The sequence below is a fragment of the Eurosta solidaginis genome, chromosome 5 (assembly GCF_040869045.1).
Source record: "Eurosta solidaginis isolate ZX-2024a chromosome 5, ASM4086904v1, whole genome shotgun sequence".
Lineage (NCBI taxonomy): Eukaryota > Metazoa > Arthropoda > Insecta > Diptera > Tephritidae > Eurosta > Eurosta solidaginis.
The window spans coordinates 31,699,534-31,720,782 of NC_090323.1; the positions used below are offsets into that span (position 1 = coordinate 31,699,534).

At 36.0% G+C, this 21,249-nt stretch overlaps 1 protein-coding gene and 2 long non-coding RNA genes across 3 annotated transcripts in view; 2 read left to right on the top strand and 1 right to left on the bottom strand.

Annotated features, from left to right (window-relative positions):
* Window positions 1–21,249, bottom strand: part of LOC137251721 (uncharacterized) — a 109,593-nt gene extending 88,344 nt beyond the window's left edge. Inside the window, exons 1-2 of the long non-coding RNA XR_010953321.1 lie at window positions 21,217–21,249; window positions 21,048–21,158 (exon numbers count right to left, since the gene is read on the bottom strand). This is a non-coding gene — a long non-coding RNA (uncharacterized lncRNA). The remainder of the gene's footprint in view (window positions 1–21,047; window positions 21,159–21,216) is intronic.
* LOC137251720 (uncharacterized) lies at window positions 1,689–2,442 on the top strand. The gene is made up of 3 exons (XR_010953320.1): window positions 1,689–1,877; window positions 1,935–2,154; window positions 2,223–2,442. It is a non-coding gene; the product is annotated as an uncharacterized lncRNA (long non-coding RNA).
* Window positions 13,642–14,652, top strand: LOC137252721 (putative nuclease HARBI1; the record flags this gene model as incomplete). Its single annotated transcript, XM_067788779.1, has 2 exons — window positions 13,642–14,278; window positions 14,345–14,652. A coding segment is annotated over one exon (633 nt), but the record flags the coding sequence as incomplete, so codon positions are not given.

Sequence of the window (21,249 nt, forward strand, 5' to 3'; positions counted from 1 at the left end):
CCCGACAGGATCCCGGACGGATCCCGTAAACCATCCAGAAATGATGCCGGAAGAGACCCCAAATGATCCCGCAAAAGTCCCAAAATGACCCCGACAGGATCCCGGACGGATCCCGTAAACCATCCAGAAATGATGCCGGAAGAGACCGCAAATGATCCCGCAAAAGTCCCAAAATGACGCCGACGGGATCCCGGACGGATCCCGTAAAACATCCAGAAATGATGCCGGAAGAGACCCCAAATGATCCCGCAAAAGTCCCAAAATGACGCCGACGGGATCCCGGATGGATCCCTAAAACCATCCAGGAATGATTACGGAAAGGACCCAAACTGACCCCGAAAAAGTCCCGTAATGATCCCGGAAACCATCAAGAATTTATCTCTCGAAGGTACGCAAATGATCCCGGACGGATCCCGAAAACCATCCAGAAATGATCCCGGAAGGGTCCCCAAATGATCGCGAAATAGTCCCGAAATGATTCCGGAATAGTCCCGAAAATGTCCCAAAATAACCCCGACGGGATCCCGGACGGATCCCGAAAACTATACAGAAATGATCCCGGAAGGGTCCCAAAATGATCCCGAAATAGTCCCGAAAAAGTCCCGAAATTACCCCGGCGTAATCCCGGACCGATCCCGAAAACCATCCAGAAATGATCCCGGAGGGTCTCGATATGACCCTTACGGGATTACAAATAAGGTGAAGCTAATTATAAAACCATGTTAATAAGGCAGCAGGCGCATTGGAGCGAATAAAAAGTTACATAGAAACATACAGGTAAAGCTAATAAAAGCGTGCTAATAAAAACAATTGATGGAGGGCGGATGGCGGGAGTAGAGGAGAGGACCACTGATCGTTCCTCCAAAATTGTCTAGATCTCGTTCTGTATGTACCAGATACCAAAAACTATTGATTTAGGAGAAAATTTATTTTGAGTTATAACAATTTATAGATTTTACAGCAGAGGGAGAGATAAAGGGGGGGTGGGCGGGCGGAGGGTGTCACTGCTTACTTTGTAAGCCCTCGACTTATTTGACCCCTTGAGTCTGTGATATTGGTGAAGGCCAGTATACGTAAAGTTATAATGTGTAAAAATTATTGAAAAATAATTTCTCGAAGGGGTCGTGGGACCCCCACCCCTCTTTCCATGTTCGAAAAAAATTTCGCTGGTAGACTACTGTCTGTGTCCCAAATTTCATCAAAATCCGTGTAGCCATTCTGGCGTGATTCAGTCGCAAAGACGAAAAAATATAATAATTAAATTATAACTGTTCCTAGGGGGCGGGGACCACGCCCCTTTTCAAAAATATATAGTTAGTAGATCCTTCTAGACTATTGGCTATATGTGTGCAAAATTTCATCCAAATCGGTCCAGCCGTTCTTGCGTGATTGAGTCACAAAGACAAACGTCTGGACAAACATCCAAACATCCAAACATCCAAACATCCAAACATCTAAACATCCAAACATCCAAACATCTTAACATCCAAACTTTCCCATTTATAATATATATTAGATATGCACACACAAAAATTATCTAATGCAGTAGCCGCGTTCTATTCTAAGCGAGTGCGAAAAGAACGCCAAACTCGGTTAAAATTTCCCTGCATGCATTTAACAACACTGGTAACATTTCAGCCGTCAAAATCATCTGTTGTTTATTATTGACGTTTTCTTTGTTTAAGCACGAAAATTAAAACATTTTTGTAAATTATAATATTTGTTGTGTTTTGAGCACCTATCTTGGCGCCTTTTTTTATATTTTCGTTGCAAAACTCGTGAAATTTGCAATACAACGTTTTTGAAAACTTACTGGCAATAAATAAGCAAAATACTAATAAAAGAAAAGCAAAATGAGTGCTCCGGAAAACTATTTGGTAAATTACTAATTAATTAAAGAAATTAGAAAGAAATAAGGTGTAGTAATCTTTCAGATTGAATTTCTTCTCTTGGATAACCAGAGTGAATTGCGTGCCCGTAGGCAGGAAGAAGTTGTCGACGAAATCTTGGATGCTGTTTTCGCAGGTTCCAGCTCCTCTGAGGACTCTGACACCGAAAACGAAGATCATGTAAAGTGCGAAAATTTCGAAGCGACTTAGAAAGATTTTAAAATGCACATGAGACTGAAACGTGAAATTGTGGAATACCTTATTAGTAATATCCAATAAATTATTCATATAAGTTTGTAAATACTAAATCACTTGAATTATTTTTCCTTTTAGTGAGATATTCTAATTATGCCCCTGATCCATCTAGCGGTGGAAGGCCACCAGTTACGGCCAAAAAGTCTGTATATATGTATATTTGGTACGTGAGCAACACAGTGACCTTCAGACAACTAGGTAATTTGTTTGGGGTGGCTCATTCGGCAGCATGGTCAGTAGTGCAGCGAGTTGCTACTTTTTTGGTGTCCATAGCCGATGAACACATAAAGTGGCCACAAGGGGCTTATTTGCATGAAAATGCAGAACAATTTCGTGAAAAGAAACGTATTCCGGGTGTAATTTGTAGCAGGCCTCATAAGCCATCCCTTCACCTTTTACAACTTATTTTTATTTCCAAACGCACAATGCCAAAACTTTAAAATTCTTGTTGTCGCCAAGACGATAAGCTGCCATTTGTATTCTCACATGCGATTTTATGCGGTAAAAGTACAACTTGGTAGTACTTGCATATGACAGCAAACTGTTTTACCAACTTATTCCAATAACAGCTGATCATTTAGAGGTCTATCCCGTCCTTCCAAAAATTTAAGACTTCCTTTCTTTTCGAGCCACGGACCTGACCAGATGTCTTACCATTAAACCGAGTTACGGAGAATAATATTGAAACCGATAGGAAAGAAGAACGAAGGGCATAAAATTTTCTCTCCCACACTGAAGCGTGCTTCCAACTCCAAATCGCAATCTATATGCGCCAGTCATCAATCATCTTTAACCAGCGAACGTCGTGGCATACAAAGTGATTTTGTGCATTGTTTTGTGGTGGTGAAGTGTTATAAAATTTCTTTCTTGTATATATATATATATAAAATATATATAGTTATATAAATTAAAACAATTGAAAAGAAAAATCTATGAAAAGATTATAATTATAAGTTCGCTACAGTAAAGATCTCTTGTCGCTAATAAGCGTAAAAATTTTAAAAGCGGACTTTTCTAATACATATATACATACCTTTGTATGTATATGCAAATACAAGTGCCGATGAAATGTGAAATTGTACAACTTTAAAGAAATTTTTTTAAGCCACTATAATTAAAAATAAAAGAACGTTTGCATATATTTTTCAAAAAAAAAAAAAAAAAAAAAAAAAAACAAGCCAAAAAAAAAAAAACGGAAAAAAATATATATACATATATATGTATTATGTATATATTTATATACATATAAATGTATTTTAAAAAAAAAAAAAAAATGGAAACAAATGCCCAAATTTGTGAAAAAACAAAGAGAATTTTGAATTTATAATTAATAAGTTTTGAAGTAATAAAACTAAAAGTACACAAATAAGGAAGATTAGTGCAACTAAAATTAAAAGAAAAGAAAAGAAAAAAGGTATACAAAATTTTATTAGTTGGATACATATGTGTGTACGTATATATGTGAACGTTTGTAAGGTTTAAATTTTTCGATAAAAATCCATATCTATATATATATATCTCTATACATATAAATATGTACCTATATATATGTGTATAGATGTATGTATATGAATATATATTAATAAATTAATTCCTATAAATCGAGTTAATTTTTTTCTTTGGGTTTTATGTATATACGTACAAACATACATTCGGTAAAAATTATCGTGAGAGAAAAAACAGTCATATAAAACTACAACAAAAGAACCAGAGACGCGGGAGATTTTTTAATAGATACATACTATGTATCATAACTGGTGACACACAAACCTAGGTTAGCCTAAAATGTTATCATACGATTATGCTAACGAACTAGGGTAATGACAACATAAAAAAAATCATACCATCCAACTAATCAAGTTTGTAGCAGCTGTACCTTGTCTGCAACGACCTCACGAAAGGCCTTTCAACGAGTTGCTGTAGATCGGTAAGTGCTCTCTTTGCTTTATCTTTAGTATTGATTTCTTATGATTTTTACTGAGTTGACATTTAACTCGTAAACGAGAGAACTTGCAGTTTTGCGAGTTGTGGAAATCCCATATCACGGTTTAAATGTCAGCCTCAATAAAACCTATATAAAATTTTTTTTGTCAACTTAACATTCTGCTGCTTAACATGTAAAAATCGCGATTTATGTCGCATGCAATTTTTTTGTTTCGGTACCCAAATATACGATATTCGCGTAGGCATATTGCTGCATGTCCGAAGATGATATAGATTATTAATTTTATTTTTTTTGTCCATGCGAGAAACAAATGCAAAAGCCAGAATTGTTAATATAATGAAATATTAGGCCGGGTCGGAATAGGAAAATATTTTTTTTTTTGTTTGCGACATATAAGAATTTTTTTTAATTGCACTAAGTTTTCTTTTGGCGAGCTTTAGATAAAATGTAAGTTCAGCTTATGAATAAATAGTAATTATCCACTTTTAAAAGTAAGAAGAAACGCTAGAAATGGAACATTTAGTTGTAAAGAAAAATTTATTTTTATAATATACATATGAAGTTTTGTCATTAATTAAGAATGAGATGAAATTGTTGTTTTTTGTTCTTTTCGGGAAAATAATCATGTGTGAGTAGTTGTGATTACTACGGTTTCCTCGGGCAATGGTAAGCTAAGAAATATATGATGTGAATTACTGTTAGGGGTTTTCAGCTAAATTTTTTCTGGCCAATGGAAACCATGGATGGGTGGGTTGTGAGCCACTAAATCAGCTTCCACCTTGATTTAGATTTATTCCAGCTTTGTTGAGACCTACAAGCATCGAGTTCCTAGAGTTAGTTTGTTCAAGTTTAACGTAACGTTTTGGTTTTTTTTTCAGTTTGGGTCAATTTATGTAATTTTTTTTTTAGGGACTCTATAATAAAATGTAGTAGTGGGGATAGCTTATCGATTAGCCAAGAACCTCCCCAGCCACTGAAGCCTAGCCTTGATAAATGGGTCCCAATCGGCTTTTCTGTTCGCTACCAACAATTATACTTAGTTTTTATGACTTTCCCCACTAGGTAGCGATGTACCTAGGATTTTTCCAATACCTCAATTGGAGTACGAGGGAAATCCAAGGTCTTCCTTACCAGCCTCATTCATTGATGGTTACATTTTTGGCGCCCAACGTGGGGCAAAGCAGGTTTATTGTACATGTAACTTTTGATTAAGTTATTAAACATATTTGAAAAGATTTAAACTTGGCAATTTCTTGTTTTGTTCCGAATTCCGATACATAAATTTCAAGCAATAGTTAAGTGTTTTCTTCCAGTCGACATTTCATTTAAGTAGGAGTGCAGGATTTACAAGCTCTTGGCGTAGATCCGAGATGCTTGTCCGCTTTCCTTCTAATTGGGATTAGCTTGGAGGTTAGAGTTCATTTTTCCGGATTCAACTGCAGTATTTATAGTCCTTTTAAATTTTAAAATTCTTCGGCTGGATCTTAGGCATTATCGGCTCGGATTCCATTGATGTCTACCGCTGAATCAAATATTTCGCTTTTATTTTAATTAAGTTCTTCTGTTGAAAGGATGGATACTTTTATCTGACCAATTTGGATAGGTAATTTTCGTTTCATTTCACTTGGAAATTTGGATTTGCAGACCTTATTGGTTTACCAAGCTAAGCTCTGTCCGATTACCAAGCTTTTGCTTAACAATTTTTAATAGCGGTTGTTTCTGAGTTAGTTACCAATAGCCCTTTTATATTTTCCTATCTCAACAAAGCCTGTTGTAAAACATCACATTTTTTTTTTACCATAAGTCCCTTACGAGGAAACGTTTATTACAAACTGAAAGAAGGAAACTATTTAACAAGTTATTATATTTTAGTGGTACAAGTTTTTTTTTAATTTTAACGAGTCACAATGCCACTTGTACGCAGTTCGGAAAATATTCCGCAATTGTCGGCAGTTTCAGAGGATTGTCCCTGCGCAATTTGTCAGCAAGTAATGCAGACTACACAAGATTGCCTAATCACATTATGCAATCACGTATTTCACAAAGTATGCATCGATACCTGGTTAAAGGAAGAACACGAATGTCCTTGTTGTAGGAGACTGTGTCATATTAAGGATTGTGTGCCAATCAGCATCACAAAACAAACTGGTAGTTTTGCAAACCGCCAACAAAATCAAAACCAACGTCGCGGTATCGGGCGTAGACCCGTAACGAGAAGCAAAACAAACTCCAGAAAGAATCTTTCATCTTCGTTTAGGGATATGAGTACAGTCAACCGTACCCTTCAGCCCTCGCCTCATAATGCATCTATGCCTTTGATCGACGTGAGCGAGCAAGATTCGAGTCGCCAAGCGGGTAGCCAACAGCCACCTTCACCTACATCCATTGATTATGGCAGAGTATCACAAATCGTTGAAGAAAGTGTTGCACGACTGCTTTCCCAACTAAATTTAAATTCAGCCCAAAATTATGACTTTAGGCATACGGCTAGTTCTCAACAGAGGTCAGCCAATGAGTTAAACCTTAATAGTCAAACTTTTCCAAATTTTCGACCAGATAAGACCATAACCATTATCCAGAATTGGAATGTCAAGTATGATGGTTCGACAGATGGATTCACTGTCGATGAATTCATCTATAGAGTTAGAGCACTTACTCAAAGCCATTTAAATAACGATTTTTCCTTGCTTTGCAAAAATATACATATGCTCCTTTACGGAAGAGCGCGCGATTGGTATTGGCGATACCACAAGCAAACAGAAGTTGTAGAATGGCAAGGTTTCTGTGCTGCGCTTAAATATCAGTTTAAAAATTATCGCTCTAACTTTGATATCAGAGAGCAAATACGTAGTCGCAAACAAAAGCCAGGCGAGTCTTTCGAGCCATTTTACGACGCCATTTGTGTTATGTGTGATCGCCTGTCTATACCTATTGACGAGGAAGAATTTATAGAGATTTTAATTAGAAACCTTAAACCAGAAATACGTCACGAATTGCTTTATATTAACGTTCGATCTATTGCACATTTGAGAAAACTTTGTCAAATGAGAGAAAATCTCTTGGCAGATGAAAATTATCGACGATCTCAGCCATCCCGAAATTCTCCGCCGGTATCAGCGCGGCGTAATATCTCCGCGATAGATGATGATCCGTTCGTGGAGGAGATGGCAGAAGAGGAAACTAAAGGAAACGTAGCTGCCGTGCACCAAATTTTACCATCCAAATGTTGGAACTGTCAAGAGGAAGGTCACCATTGGCAGGACTGTCTTTCAACACGCACCATATTTTGTTATGGATGTGGTGAGCCGGAAACGTATAAGCCCCAGTGCAGTGTATGTACACCACGGCGTATGGAAAACTTCCAGAGGGGTGCATCTCGGAACAAGCGAGTGCACCCGAAATAAATTCCTATGAAAATACACCAACACATGACCATAACACCCGTGTTCCCTTACCAAAATTCTCTGAAAGTGATTTACCACCAGCGCATGAAACCGTTCCACGCCATTTGGTTCCGTACCATGAGCGATTGCGCAACTACATGGCAGTGAAAAAGAGAATCTTTGGGGAAAATTCAACTAATAGGTTAAAGCGAAATACGGAAAGACTTAGAGCATACTTCAAAGAGGTAAAACCGGCTCGTCAACGCTTTCTTTCATCAGTGTTCGCAAATAACTCCGATGGAAGATTCTACGCAAAAATTATATTTCTAGGTTATGAAGAATTAGGGTTACTGGATACCGGCGCGAACATCTCTTGCATAGGTTCCACATTAGCTCAAGAAAATTTTGCTAAGTATAAAGATTTTCGGCCTATTAAAACCAGCGCTAAAACTGCTGACGGGAAATCTCACCAAATAACCGGTTGCTTAAATGTACTGGTGCAATATCAAGGCGTCACGAAACGCATACAATTTTTCGTAATTCCAACAATAACCTCACGTTTGATATTAGGTGTGGATTTCTGGAAAGAATTCGAGTTGGCTCCTGGGCTGATATCTTCTGTAGACATCAACCCTGTAATTAACTCGTTAGATTTTTCCAAAAGTAGTACTCATAGTATACCTATGGTTGACCCTGGTGAGGAAAACATCAATTATCCTTTAACTGTGGTACAAAAACAACAGCTGAATGTTATAAGAGCAATGTTCCCGAATTTTGAAAAAGTAGGCTTAGGAAGAACGGGCTTAATTAAACACAGCATTGAGGTAGGAGACGCGAGGCCAATTAAACAAAGGTACTACCCCGTAAGCCCAAATGTAGAACAGTTAATGTTTAAGGAGATTGATCGTATGCTAGATCTTGGGGTAATTGAACCATCAGAGAGTCCTTGGAGCTCTCCAATGCGACTGGTAGTGAAGCCAGGTAAAGTACGTTTATGCCTTGATGCACGCAAGTTGAATGAGGTAACAAAAAAGGATGCCTATCCCTTGCCTAGTATCGAGGGCATTTTCGCCAGGTTACCCAAAGCTAATATAATTACAAAATTAGATTTGAAAGACGCTTATTGGCAAATTGAGTTAGACGATAAGTCGAAACCAATGACGGCATTTACAGTCCCTGGGCGGCCGTTATACCAATTTGTCGTAATGCCGTTCGGCCTATGTAATGCTCCCTCAACAATGTGTAGACTCATGGACGAAATAATACCTCCTGAGCTACGTCATTGCGTTTTTGGATACTTGGACGACCTTTGTATTGTGTCGGATACTTTTGAGTCCCACCTATCCGTATTAATACGAATAGCCGAACAATTTAACAAAGCCAATCTCACGTTAAATATAAGCAAAAGTCAGTTTTGTGTAACAAAAATAAATTACCTAGGGTACGTGATCGGTAGCGGAGGAATCTCGACAGATCCTTCCAAAATAGAATCGATATTGTCATGGCCAGTTCCACGCAACTTAAAGCAAGTAAGAGGTTTTTTAGGAATCTGTGGATGGTACCGGAGGTTCATTGAAAATTTCGCAGAAGTTACTTTTCCCATAACAGAGACGCTGTCAACAAAAAAGAAGTTTGCCTGGACTCCTGCAGCACAAGCGGCATTCGAGAAATTAAAGACTCTTTTAACCTCGGCCCCAATTTTACAGAACCCAGATTTTGCAAAAAAATTTTACTTGCATTGTGATGCCAGCGATTTTGGTGTTGGAGCAGTATTGATTCAGAAGACAGACGACGATTTGGAAAAACCTATCGCATATATGTCCAAGAAGCTGAATTCCGCGCAAAGGAACTACAGTGTGACCGAAAGAGAGTGTCTTGCAGCAATAACTGCTATTGAAAAGTTTCGATGTTATCTTGAGTTGCAAGAGTTCGAAGTTATAACAGACCACTCTAGTTTGGTTTGGCTAATGCGTCAACCAAATTTAAGTGGCCGGTTAGCTCGATGGGCGTTAAAGCTGCAAGGTTACAAATTCCACATTTCTCACCGGAAGGGTAAAGAAAATGTAGTACCAGATGCATTGTCGCGAATTCCAGTAGATGCGGAAGTTGCTGCTGTTGAATTTGTTGGCCCGGAAATTGATTTAGATTCGCCTGCTTTCTCTGACAATGACTATGAAAAACTGAAAGATACAATCAAAACTGAGAAAGATAATCTGCCCGACCTCCGCGTGCTGGACAAATTCGTATATATCCGAACCGAACATAGTTCAGGTGACCCTACCCAAGAAGAACAATCATGGAAGCTGTGGGTACCTGAAAGATTGCGAGAGGATGTCATTAAACGAGCCCATGACTGTGTGATAGCAGCACATGGTGGTATGAGCAAGACCATCGAGCGTATTCGGAGACATTTTTTTTGGCCAGGATTGGTTGCACAGGTGCGAGAGTACATTCGAAATTGTGAAATCTGTAAACAAACAAAAGCTCCTAATAAAACCTTGAGACCTCCTATGGGCAATCAATCTGTTTCTGTTCGACCATTCCAACGACTTTATGTTGATATCTTAGGCCCCTATCCCCGTAGTAAGAAAGGATATATTGGACTGTTTATAGTGGTAGACCATTTCAGCAAATTTCATTGGTTGTGTCCCCTAAAGAAGTTTACATCAGTGGCGATCCAAGAATTTCTGCAAAAGGAAATATTTCATTCCTTCGGTGTACCTGAATGTGTAATAAGTGATAATGGGGTTCAATTTAAATCCAATGATTTTAATGCATTTTTAACCTCGTACGGAATAAATCATATTTACACCGCATTGTATTCTCCCCAAAGCAATGCATCCGAACGCGTCAATCGTTCGTTGGTTGCGGGAATACGTGCATACATTAAGAACGACCACAAAATGTGGGACGAACACCTAAGTAGCATTTCCTGTGCTCTTCGCAACTCTATTCATGAAGCAACACACCGCACTCCCTATGAAACATTATTTGGATTTCACATGGTAACGCACGCATCTCAGTTTGGTTTATTACGAGCTTTAGGTACGCTGGAAGAACCCCACTTTCCGATAACTCGAGATGATAAAACGACGCTTCTGAGAAATGATATACAAGCAAGCATGAAAAAAGCATACGAAAGAAATGTTAAACAATATAATCTACGTGCAAAGCCTGTATCTTTTCTACCAGGGCAAGAAGTATTTCGACGTAATTTTGTTCAGAGCGATTTCTCGAAAAACATCAATGCAAAGTTCAGCCCAAAGTTTTTAAAAGCCCGAGTATCACAAAAGTTGGGAAATCATTATTATAAGCTTGAAGATTTGCAGGGACGTCCCCTTGGCACTTTTCACGCGAAGGACATACGGCCATAACTTTTCCAAAATTCCGACTAACCTTCTGAATCATAGATAGGAGGTTATCCGGTTTTGTAGCAGGCCTCATAAGCCATCCCTTCACCTTTTACAACTTATTTTTATTTCCAAACGCACAATGCCAAAACTTTAAAATTCTTGTTGTCGCCAAGACGATAAGCTGCCATTTGTATTCTCACATGCGATTTTATGCGGTAAAAGTACAACTTGGTAGTACTTGCATATGACAGCAAACTGTTTTACCAACTTATTCCAATAACAGCTGATCATTTAGAGGTCTATCCCGTCCTTCCAAAAATTTAAGACTTCCTTTCTTTTCGAGCCACGGACCTGACCAGATGTCTTACCATTAAACCGAGTTACGGAGAATAATATTGAAACCGATAGGAAAGAAGAACGAAGGGCATAAAATTTTCTCTCCCACACTGAAGCGTGCTTCCAACTCCAAATCGCAATCTATATGCGCCAGTCATCAATCATCTTTAACCAGCGAACGTCGTGGCATACAAAGTGATTTTGTGCATTGTTTTGTGGTGGTGAAGTGTTATAAAATTTCTTTCTTGTATATATATATATATAAAATATATATAGTTATATAAATTAAAACAATTGAAAAGAAAAATCTATGAAAAGATTATAATTATAAGTTCGCTACAGTAAAGATCTCTTGTCGCTAATAAGCGTAAAAATTTTAAAAGCGGACTTTTCTAATACATATATACATACCTTTGTATGTATATGCAAATACAAGTGCCGATGAAATGTGAAATTGTACAACTTTAAAGAAATTTTTTTAAGCCACTATAATTAAAAATAAAAGAACGTTTGCATATATTTTTCAAAAAAAAAAAAAAAAAAAAAAAAAACAAGCCAAAAAAAAAAAAACGGAAAAAAATATATATACATATATATGTATTATGTATATATTTATATACATATAAATGTATTTTAAAAAAAAAAAAAAATGGAAACAAATGCCCAAATTTGTGAAAAAACAAAGAGAATTTTGAATTTATAATTAATAAGTTTTGAAGTAATAAAACTAAAAGTACACAAATAAGGAAGATTAGTGCAACTAAAATTAAAAGAAAAGAAAAGAAAAAAGGTATACAAAATTTTATTAGTTGGATACATATGTGTGTACGTATATATGTGAACGTTTGTAAGGTTTAAATTTTTCGATAAAAATCCATATCTATATATATATATCTCTATACATATAAATATGTACCTATATATATGTGTATAGATGTATGTATATGAATATATATTAATAAATTAATTCCTATAAATCGAGTTAATTTTTTTCTTTGGGTTTTATGTATATACGTACAAACATACATTCGGTAAAAATTATCGTGAGAGAAAAAACAGTCATATAAAACTACAACAAAAGAACCAGAGACGCGGGAGATTTTTTAATAGATACATACTATGTATCATAACTGGTGACACACAAACCTAGGTTAGCCTAAAATGTTATCATACGATTATGCTAACGAACTAGGGTAATGACAACATAAAAAAAATCATACCATCCAACTAATCAAGTTTGTAGCAGCTGTACCTTGTCTGCAACGACCTCACGAAAGGCCTTTCAACGAGTTGCTGTAGATCGGTAAGTGCTCTCTTTGCTTTATCTTTAGTATTGATTTCTTATGATTTTTACTGAGTTGACATTTAACTCGTAAACGAGAGAACTTGCAGTTTTGCGAGTTGTGGAAATCCCATATCACGGTTTAAATGTCAGCCTCAATAAAACCTATATAAAATTTTTTTTGTCAACTTAACATTCTGCTGCTTAACATGTAAAAATCGCGATTTATGTCGCATGCAATTTTTTTGTTTCGGTACCCAATTATACGATATTCGCGTAGGCATATTGCTGCATGTCCGAAGATGATATAGATTATTAATTTTATTTTTTTTGTCCATGCGAGAAACAAATGCAAAAGCCAGAATTGTTAATATAATGAAATATTAGGCCGGGTCGGAATAGGAAAATATTTTTTTTTTTGTTTGCGACATATAAGAATTTTTTTTAATTGCACTAAGTTTTCTTTTGGCGAGCTTTAGATAAAATGTAAGTTCAGCTTATGAATAAATAGTAATTATCCACTTTTAAAAGTAAGAAGAAACGCTAGAAATGGAACATTTAGTTGTAAAGAAAAATTTATTTTTATAATATACATATGAAGTTTTGTCATTAATTAAGAATGAGATGAAATTGTTGTTTTTTGTTCTTTTCGGGAAAATAATCATGTGTGAGTAGTTGTGATTACTACGGTTTCCTCGGGCAATGGTAAGCTAAGAAATATATGATGTGAATTACTGTTAGGGGTTTTCAGCTAAATTTTTTCTGGCCAATGGAAACCATGGATGGGTGGGTTGTGAGCCACTAAATCAGCTTCCACCTTGATTTAGATTTATTCCAGCTTTGTTGAGACCTACAAGCATCGAGTTCCTAGAGTTAGTTTGTTCAAGTTTAACGTAACGTTTTGGTTTTTTTTTCAGTTTGGGTCAATTTATGTAATTTTTTTTTTAGGGACTCTATAATAAAATGTAGTAGTGGGGATAGCTTATCGATTAGCCAAGAACCTCCCCAGCCACTGAAGCCTAGCCTTGATAAATGGGTCCCAATCGGCTTTTCTGTTCGCTACCAACAATTATACTTAGTTTTTATGACTTTCCCCACTAGGTAGCGATGTACCTAGGATTTTTCCAATACCTCAATTGGAGTACGAGGGAAATCCAAGGTCTTCCTTACCAGCCTCATTCATTGATGGTTACAAATTGGGGCAATCGATTGCACACACATTGCCATTAAGGGACCAAAGAATTGTAAGGAAATGTACTTTAATAGGAAGAAGGCATACAGCATAGTGGTTCAAGCCGTAGTCGATTGTAACAAAAAATTTATTGATATTACCTGTGGTGAACCAGGATCGCTTCACGATTATAGGGTACTAAGACGATCCAAACTCTTTGAAGACGCAGAAAGTCATTATGAGGAAATGTTTCCCAACTCGCATTTCATCATAGGAGATTCCACGTATCCTTCGAACAAGTGGATAGTATCACCGTTCAAAGACTATGGAAATTTAAATGATGCGCAAAGAAAGTTCAACGAAATACTTTCATCTACACGAATGGTAGTTGAAAACGAATTTGGTTTGTTGAAAGGCAGATTTCGGAGGCTTTTAATGTTTACAGAGCAAACTGACCTTAAGATGATAACTAACATAGTAGTCAGCGTATGCGTTTTGCATAACATTTGCATTTCTTTTGACGACTTGTATGACATGAACGAACAAAGTACAGACACCCTATTCACTACTGAGGATGAAGGGGATGAATCCGGTATTGATGAAGCACTTGACAGGAGGCAAAACCTTTTCAACTATTTGATACAGAATCACATCATTTAATGTCGTAAGTGGTTAGCATGAAAAAAATAAATATATACATTTTACTATCATATATATTTTAAAATTTAAGATCAAATCAATGTCAACTATGGCTAAAGGCACCAAACGCTTTTGTCAAATACAAATTGGTTATTTATTGAAAAAACTTTGCAGCACAAGCGACGATACCGATAATGATGGTGACGCTGGTACTACCATTAAGAAAGCCCCTATACGTGGCATGTATGTTGACTCCAGTGATTGTATGGTACTATGATTTTATAAAATATTATTTTTTTTTTTAATAATATAACAATTTGTCAATTCTTGTTAAACTAATGAGTTATAAATCAAAAATGATAAGCAGAAAATAAAATTAAATAACATTATATAAACTGTAATAAATGCAGTCCCATATAATTATTTAAATAAGAGATTAGAATTAGTTAGCAACTACGTAAGTATATGTGGATTAGAGGTTTACGCCGATCCTTTTATCGGCGGCGGCGTACTCCGGTATTTTTACTTTAAAAAGTTTGATCTTTCTATTTAAAAAAATATTTAGGAAAGGTTTTGTTTGTATTTATTTAAGGAAATCAACGGTTTGACCATTTCGGAAGAGATACATAAAATGGTCACACTTTTGTCTGTATATTTCGGCGTAGTTTGTGGCTCCTTGGCGGTCACACACAAAGGCGACTTACGGTTGCTATTAATGGTCTTTTAATACTCATGCCTCTAGTGGCACATGTAGCCTCCAGATTTTTCGACTGTTTTTAGGAGCTACAATTCCCGATGTGCGAACAGTAGCAATCCCGACCACCAGTCGCTACCACACCTGACCCTCACACCATATGACAGCACGGAGGCTATAGGACTGCGACTTCGAACTCATACCTTCGTCGACGTCACTGTCCTAGAAGCTCTTGGTGTAGCTCCGAAGACTTTCCAACGGATGCTTCTGTCGAGCTATACTTCCGAGCTACACCAGAGAAGCACCTTGAAACGTTAGGGAGTGACTATTCGGCCAAGGATGCCGCCCTCGAAATCATAGGCAGTCTAAGTGGATGTCATTGCGACATGGGTATCGTATAATCCTCGGCGCATCTACATAATTAAAATTTTACAAGGACCCTGGATCAAATTTTTAAAATGTAGACCAAAGTTTGCAGACGTTTGTATTCACAACATTGATTTCAATAGTCTTCGTTAAATCAAAACGATATTTTAGAATGAAAGTTGAAAGATGTGAACTGTTGTTTTCCGGCCTTATGTTATAAGAGCTCATTATGGATGACCGCGTAGCTTCAGTTTTCGTACTAGTTCGACTGTCCACCACGGCGGCGGCGTTTATCGGCGGCGCATATCTCTAATGTGGATACAATATTTGAACCGTTTATTGAAATTGGCACAAGTACATTTTCGAAATAATTGAACTTATTGTAATTTTGGTAAGCTACAGTTATTTCCAATCAAGCAAGCATTATTAAAACCGTATTCGAAAAAATTTAACTAAATCATTGGAAAAAATATGAAATTTCTTTTTTAGTTTTTTTGTTAATAATAATACTGACATATGAGTCCAGTTGATAATAAAATATTCGTAAAATTGAACATGTTTATAATCCAGACTGAACTCTACATAGAGTAACCTACCTCTACCGGTTGTTTATAATCAATCTAAATAATTCGATACAGAGAAAAGTGTACTTGTGACACTCTGCAAAGAAACGGTTCATCTGTATAGTTATGCACTATTATTAAAAATACTAAATGCTAAATAGAATGTGTTTTTAAACAAAAAAAGCTAAAACTTTAAGGCAACTTTTCAATCGTTTTAATCACTTTCTTTCATAACAACATAACATAACAGCATAAACATTTCATACATTTAGTAATTTTTTAAATTAATTCGTTCTTCAATTTCATAAAATATAAGGCAATTTACGGATCCTATCTTTTTTAAATTTTTTCAAAACCACCAATTGCATAAAAAACAACCGTTTAAACATATCATACTTCTAGTAGAAATTAAAATTAATTTGTACTTCAATTTCCTAACATATAAAGCAATTTAAAATGAATGGCAGTGTTTTATGCACACGTTTTTATACTCAGTTGAGCAGAGCTCACAGAGTATATTAAGTTTGATTGGATAACGGTTGGTTGTACATATATAAAGGAATCGAGATAGATATAGACTTCCATATATCAAAATAATCAGGATCCAGAAAAAATTTGATTGAGCCATGTCCGTCCGTCCGTCCGCCCGTTAACACGATAACTTGAGTAAATTTTGAGGTATCTTGATGAAATTTGGTATGTAGGTTCCTAAGCACTCATCTCAGATCGCTATTTAAAATGAACGATATCGGACTATAACCACGCCCACTTTTTCGATATCGAAAATTTCGAAAAACAGAAAAAATGCGATAATTCATTGCCAAAGGCGGTTAAAGCGATGAAACTTGGTAGATGGGTTGACGTTATGACGCAGAATAGAAAATTAGTAAGATTTTGGACAATGGGCGTGGCACCGCCCACTTTTACAAGAAGGTAATTTAAAAGTTTTGCAAGCTGTAATTTGGCAGTCGTTGAAGATATCATGATGAAATTTGGCAGGAACGTTACTACTATTACTATATATGCGCTAAATAAAAATTAGCAAAATTGGATGAAGAACACGCCCACATTTAAAAAATTTTTTTTTTAAATTCAAATTTTAACAAAAATTTAATATCTTTACTGTATATAAGTAAATTAAGTCAAAATTCAACTCCAGTAATGATATGATGCAACAAAATACAAAAATAAAAGAAAATTTCAAAATGGGCGTGGCTCCGCCCATTTTCATTTAGTGTGTCTAGAATACTTTTAATGCCATAAGTCGAACAAAAATTTACCAATCCTTTTGAAATTTGGTAGGAGCATAGATTCTATGACGTTAACTGTTCTCTGTGAAAATGGGCGAACTCGGTGGAAGCGACGCCCAGTTTTTATACACAGTCCACCGTCTGTCCTTCCGCTCGGCCGTTAACACAATAACTTGAGCAAAAACCGATGTATCTTTACTAAACTTAGCCCACGTACTTATCTGAACTCACTTTATCTTGGTATAAAAAATGGCCGAAATCCGACCATAACCACGCCCACTTTATCGATATCGAAAATTACGAAAAATTAAAAAAATGCCATAATTCTATACCAAATACGAAAAAAGGGATGAAACATGGTAACTGGATTGGTTTATTGACACAAAATTTAACTTTGGAAAAAACTTTGTAAAATGGGTGTGACACCTACCATATTAAGTAGAAGAAAATGAAAAAGTTCTACAAGGCGATATCAACAGCCCTTGGAATCTTGGCAGGAATACTGTTAGTGTTATTGAATATATAAATAAATTAGCAGTACCCGACAGATGATTTTCTGGATCACCTGATCCACATTTGGTCGATATCGCGAGAACGCCTTCACATATACATCTAAGGGCCACTCGCTTTTAAAACCCTCATTAATACCTTTAATTTGATATCCATATCGTACAAACACATTCTAGAGTCAACCGTGGCCCACCCTAATGGCGATATCTCGAAAAGGCGTGCACCTATAGACCTAATGCCCACTCCCTCTTAAAATGCTCAGTAACACCTTTCGTTTGATACCCATATCGTAAAAACATTCTAGAGTCACCCCTGGCCCACCCTAATGGCGATATCTCGAAAAGGCGTCCACCTATAGACCTAATGTCCACTCCCTCTTAAAATGCTCAGTAACACCTTTCCTTTGATACCCATATCGTACAAACATTCTAGAGTCACCCCTGGCCCACCCTAATGGCGATATCTCGAAAAGGCGTCCACCTATAGACCTAATGCCCACTCCCTCTTAAAATGCTCAGTAACACCTTTCGTTTGATACCCATATCGTACAAACATTCTAGAGTCACCCCTGGCCCACCCTAATGGCGATATCTCGAAAAGGCGTCCACCTAGGGAACTAAGGATCACTCCTTTTCAAAATACTCATTAACAGCTTTCATTTGATACCCATATCGTACAAACATATTCTAGAGTCACCCCTGGTCCACCTTTATGGGGATTTCTCGAAAAAGCGTTCACCTATAGAACAAAAGCCCATTCCCTTTTAAAATACTCAGTATCACCTTTCATTTGATACCCATATCGTACAAACACATTCTAGAGTCAGCCCTGGTCCACCTTTATGGCGATATCCCTAAATGGCGTCCATCCATAGAACTATGGCCTACTCTCTCTTAAAATACTCTTTAATACCTTCCATTTGATACACATGTCATACAACCACATTCCAGGGTTACCCTAGGTTCATTTTCCTACATGGTGATTTTCCTTATTTTGTCTCCATAGCTCTCAACTGAGTATGTAATGTTCGGTTACACCCGAACTTAGCCTTCCTTACTTGTTAAGATTAATAAACATCAAACATTTTGATAATGAACTTACACCTGCGAACAGAAAAATAGCAGTCTCAATTCTTAATAAATTTCGTCAGTTAAATACTTTTTTTATTTCCGATACTACACGAAAAAACTTCCATGATTTTTTTTAACTGAAGCTATGAAAAACAGTATCGAAAGCGTTTTCGAAAAACGCAAAAATTTACCGAAATTTTGAACTTCTTATTTATGGTTCTATGCATTTTTGGAGTATACAATTTTGTAGCAAAATCAATTTTAGTATAACAAAGGACATGCATGCTATAGGTCTCTTAAAAATTCTCGTTGATTTTTGAAGTTTTTTGAAGGGTGTTTGAGATTTTCTTCTATACAAATTGTGAAACAGTTTTTTTATGAAAGAAAATTTTAAAGACTTTTCGGTAAAAAAAATACTCAAAAATCAATGCGAAATAAAAATAAAACTTGTACTTTGTTATACTAAAATTGACTGGGCTACGAAACTGTATACTCAAAAAAGTTCTAAGAACCCCAAATAAAAAGTTCAAATTTAGGTAAAATTTTCCCAAATTTTTGAAAACGTTTTTGAGATGGGTTTCCAAAGTTCATAGAAGCTTTTTCTTGAAATATCGGAAATAAAAAAGAAGTATTTAAGTGACGAAATTTGTTGAAAGTTGACACTGCTATTTTTCTCTTCACAGGTTTATGTTTATCGCAAGTATTAAAAATTCGATTCAACTTTTTTGAAAGTAAAACTAAGCTTAAGAAAAAGGTATTCAGTCCAACAAATTTCATAAAGTCCAAAAAACTTAATCGATATTACTCTAATAATTAAACATAAGTTTGGTTCGCAAGTAAAATATACAGATATGTAAGTAGTGGAAGTAATGAAAATGTTTACATGACCACCTGATTTCGAATAAACTCATTAATACACAAATTTCCAAACCATCCCGAAATGTTTTCTGTATTGGTTCTAACTAAAAACGTGTGCTTATACGTCGGTCGCTATTTTCGTGTAAACATGGTATCAGAAAATTAAAAAAAACAAGTAAGGACGGGACTGTCTTCGGCTGTGCCCAAGAGTTCATACCTTTCATGAATGGGGCTGAACAATAATCTTATCCCGTTCGTAATCTCCGAATAATCGGATGTATAAGATAAGAAATATATAGTGAACAGATCTACATACCTAAACGATTTTTAAGATAAATATAAAATAAAAAATAGGTAGGTACTTTGTGTGAGAATGCAAAGCTTCACGTTTTTTGTGGTCTGCATGTAAAAACTATGACTACGAATCACGTATTTCAAAAATATATGACGTAAACGTAACTATTTGATGAAATTTGATGAATTTTGAAGCTTCTAGCCATAAAAAAGGGGTAGAAATTGCGAAAAGTTTCATATCTGTACAATCGGTTGTATGAGATATATATTATATATACAACCGATCTCTATGATTTTTTCAGACAACAATATATGCTATATACGTAAACATTCTTTGAAATTTGAAGCCTCTAGCTCTTAAAATAGGGCAGTAATTACGAAAGGTTTCTTATCTGAACAATCGGTTGTGGGGGATATATACTATATATACGACCGATCTCAACAATTTTTTCAGGCTACAATATGTGCAATATACGAAATTATATGATGAAGTTTGAAGCTTCAATCTGTTAAATTGAGTAAGATATGATAAAAATCCTCTTTTTCTGAAAAATCGGTTGTATGGACGATATATACTATAGTGGTCCGATCCGGCCGGTTCCGACAAATGTCTAATCGGACACGCAAATACACCCGCTCACCAAATTTTATCAAGATATCTCAAAAATTTAGGGACTAGTTTGCATACAAACAGACAGACAGACGGACATGGCTAAATCAACTCAGCTCTTCATTCTGAATATTTCGGTATACTTAATGGTGGGTATATCTATTTTCCTTTAAGGACTTACAATTTTGGGTTTCGTGACGAAATTAATATACCATTTCATTTTCATGAAAGGTATAAAAACGTTTTATTTCATTAATTGTTTGAACTACTACTACTTATAAATTTTATTCAATAAAACTATATCTGAGAATTTGTTTTAAAAATGCTCAGAATTTGTATCAAAAACCTTATCTGAGCGCGAATGAAATACATTTTCATATGAAACAAATTCTGAGATATGGCGTTTTTGAATAAAATTTATAAGTAGTAGTAGTTCAAAAATTTATGAAACAAGACGTTTTATAAAATTTTCTGAAACCATGTTTACACGACAATAGCGACCGACGTATTCTAATCGACATACTTTTTTATTATGATAGCTACAAGTGCCCAGCAATTCCAAGCCTTCAGTCAACTCACATGCATATAAGACGGCTCTGTATTGTTGTTCATCGAAAACATTCCCCCAACTGATGTTGTCGCGTATTGTGCCGCGCTGTAGCCAAGGCGTTTGTGGCACATAACCGAAACCTGAATCGAGAAACATGAAATAAACTGCGGATACCAAATCGAAGTTAGTATTGAATACCTGAAGACAGCTCGTGCACGCATACTGTACCCG